The 2,759-nt window shown below is 50.1% G+C and overlaps 1 protein-coding gene across 1 annotated transcript; it reads right to left on the bottom strand.

The window, feature by feature from the left end:
- Nucleotides 1-588: 588 nt before the first annotated feature.
- LOC120876010 (olfactory receptor 9Q2-like) lies at nt 589-1,533 on the bottom strand. The gene has a single exon (XM_040257736.1). It carries the CDS (start codon nt 1,531-1,533, stop codon nt 589-591), a length of 945 nt encoding a protein of 314 aa, XP_040113670.1.
- Nucleotides 1,534-2,759: the final 1,226 nt, after the last annotated feature.

Below are 2,759 nucleotides of genomic sequence, written 5' to 3'. Positions count from 1 at the left end.
TTAATTCATACATTCAACAAATATTTACTGAGAGCCTTTTGTGTGGTAGGTGCTTTGCTAAGCCCCGGGGGCATACAGAAATGAATCTCACAGATGAAAGTGCTTCCTCTCACGTGGCTTACTTTCTAGTTGGGAGGACTAGACAATATCACATGTTTATAGCGCAGCGCGTCAGATCCTGACAAGCATTATGTGCGTGTGTGGTCGGTCGCTTCAGCCCTACTCTTCCCGACTCTTCTGGACGCTGTGGACGGTAGCCCACCAGGCCCCTCTGTCCATGGCGCTCTCCAGGCACAAACACTGGGGTAGCACAGCACCGTGCGCTCCTCCAGCGGCTCTTCCTGGCCGAGGGGTTGAGCCAGCATCCCCTGCATCCCTTACAACATCACAGGCAGACATTTTTTACCACTGAGCCACCGGGAAAGCCCTGACAAGTATTACACGACACAGCAAATCAGAAAATGGAGACGGTATGTTAGGCGCCATTTTAATAAGGTTATCTGGGGAAATCTTCCCAAGTAGGTGACACTTGAGGAAAGACAGAAAAGGTGGAGCGACTAAGGAGTGACATAGCTGATGAAGGTCCATCTAGAACCTTCCAGAAACCTTCGGTCGGCTCAAGGATTTCAGGACCGCCTCCTTGACCTCCTTGTTCCGCAGGCTGTAGATGAGCGGGTTCAGCATCGGGCTCACCACCGTGTACAGCACCGGCACCACCTGGTCCGCCTCTGAGGACTGGCCCGAGTTGTCCCGCAGGTACATGAAGATGAGGGTCCCAAAGAAGAGAGCCACGGCAGCGAGGTGGGAGGCGCAGGTGGAGAAGGTCTTGGCCCGGCCCCCGGGGGAGCGCATCCGCACGATGGCCAGGACGATGAACACGTAGGAAACCGAGATGATCAGGATACAAGCAGGCATGACCAGAACGGCAGACACAATGATCACCACCTCCTGGGTGTAGCTGTCCCCACAGGAGAGCTTCAGCAGAGGCGGGAGGTCACAGAAAAGAAAGTCGATCTGGTTGTTCCCGCAAAAGGAGAGCGTGAAGGCAGTGACCGTTCGAATCAAGGCGCTGGAGAAGCCCGCCGCGTACGCCCCCGCGACCAGAACCCAGCGGGCCCTCTCGGTCACGATGGCGACATAGAGCAGGGGGCGGCACACGGCCACGCAGCGGTCGTAGGCCATGATCGCCAGGAGGTAGCAGTCCATGGACGCGAAGAAGGTGAAGAGGAAGAACTGGGCGGCGCAGCGCGCCCTGGAGAGGACGACGCCGCGTTCCAGCAGGACCCGCAGCACCTGGGGGACGACGGTGGATGAGTAGCAGATGTCCACGAGGGCGAGGTGGCCGAGGAAGAAGTACATGGGGGTGTGCAGCCGGCGGTCCTGGAGGATCAGGAGGATCATTCCACAGTTCCCCAGCAGAGTGAGCAGGTAGAAACCCAGAAAGACCGCGAAGAGCGGGAGCCCCCAGTGGGGGTGGTCAGCAAACGCCGTCAAGAGGAACTCCGTCACTACCGTGGAATTCCTCCCAGGCATCCACTCGGCGGTTTGCCTGTGAAGGCGGAGACCCCAGCGCCCCATAAGGGGGTCCCTGAAGAGACGTTCAAGCCATGTTCAAGGAAGAGATTTAAGCTGAGTGTCTGATAGGTAAAGCTCTGGACAGCAACAAACTTGGCGGCCTAATGTGGAAATGAAGAAATACAGAGCTCGCAACCATACAGGATAGAAAGTCATGAATGCTTCCACTGTAATATGCACCACAGCTTCTTAGTCCTTTCATCAGTCCGTGGACATCTGGGTTGCTCGCATGCCCTAGCTATTGTAAACTGCTACCATGAATACCGGGGTATATATTTCTTTTTTGTTTTCTCAGGGAATATGCCCAGGAGCGGGGTTGCTGGGTCACATGGTAGGTCTGTTCCTAGATTTTTAAGGAGCAGAAATCAACACAACATTGTAAAAAACAATTTTTTAATTTAAATTTTAAAAAGTAATGGCTGCTTCCCTTATACTAAGAATGAAGACCAAGTGATTCTCTAACGTATGTCAGCTCTTCTTTTAAATTAATTTTGATTGGAGTATAGTCGCTTTACAATGTTGTGTTAGTTTCTGCTGTACAGCAAAGTGAATCAGCTATATGTGTACATATATCCCCTCTACAAGTCAGCTTTTATTTACTTTTAATTGGAGGATAATTGCTTTACAATGTTGTATTGGTTTCTGCCATACAGCAAGGTGAATCAGCCTTAAGTATGCCTGTGTTCCCTCCCTCTTGAACCTCCTTTCCACCCCTCACCCCATCCACCCCTCTAGGTTGTCGCAGAGCACCTGATTAAGCTCTCTGTGTTACAGTGACTTCCCACTAGCTACCTACTCTATTACATATGATAATGTATATGTTTCAACGCTACTCTCTCAATTCATGCCCCCCTCTCCTTCCCCACCCTTACAAGTCAGCTTTTGAATGTGCAACTCTGTCCCCAATTATCTGTTTGATCTTCCACAAGGCACTTAACCTCTCTGAACCTCAATTTCCTCTTCTGTCAAAAGGGGATCATTATATCAGCCCTGCTTATGAGATAATATTAATGCAAAGATTAAAATAGATGCAGAAGTGCTGGACACATATATGGTGGCTATTTAAAATTTTAAATGAACATTTTAAGGAAGGGCAATTTATATTCTATGAACAACAAAAAAAAAAGCACAAACAACAACAAAAAATCCATTAGCAATCAGCAGTGAGCTGTGCTTATAGGAAT

This window comes from Oryx dammah, unplaced genomic scaffold (genome assembly GCF_014754425.2).
Source record: "Oryx dammah isolate SB20612 unplaced genomic scaffold, SCBI_Odam_1.1 HiC_scaffold_17, whole genome shotgun sequence".
Lineage (NCBI taxonomy): Eukaryota > Metazoa > Chordata > Mammalia > Artiodactyla > Bovidae > Oryx > Oryx dammah.
This window is presented reverse-complemented; position numbering and strand designations above follow the sequence as displayed.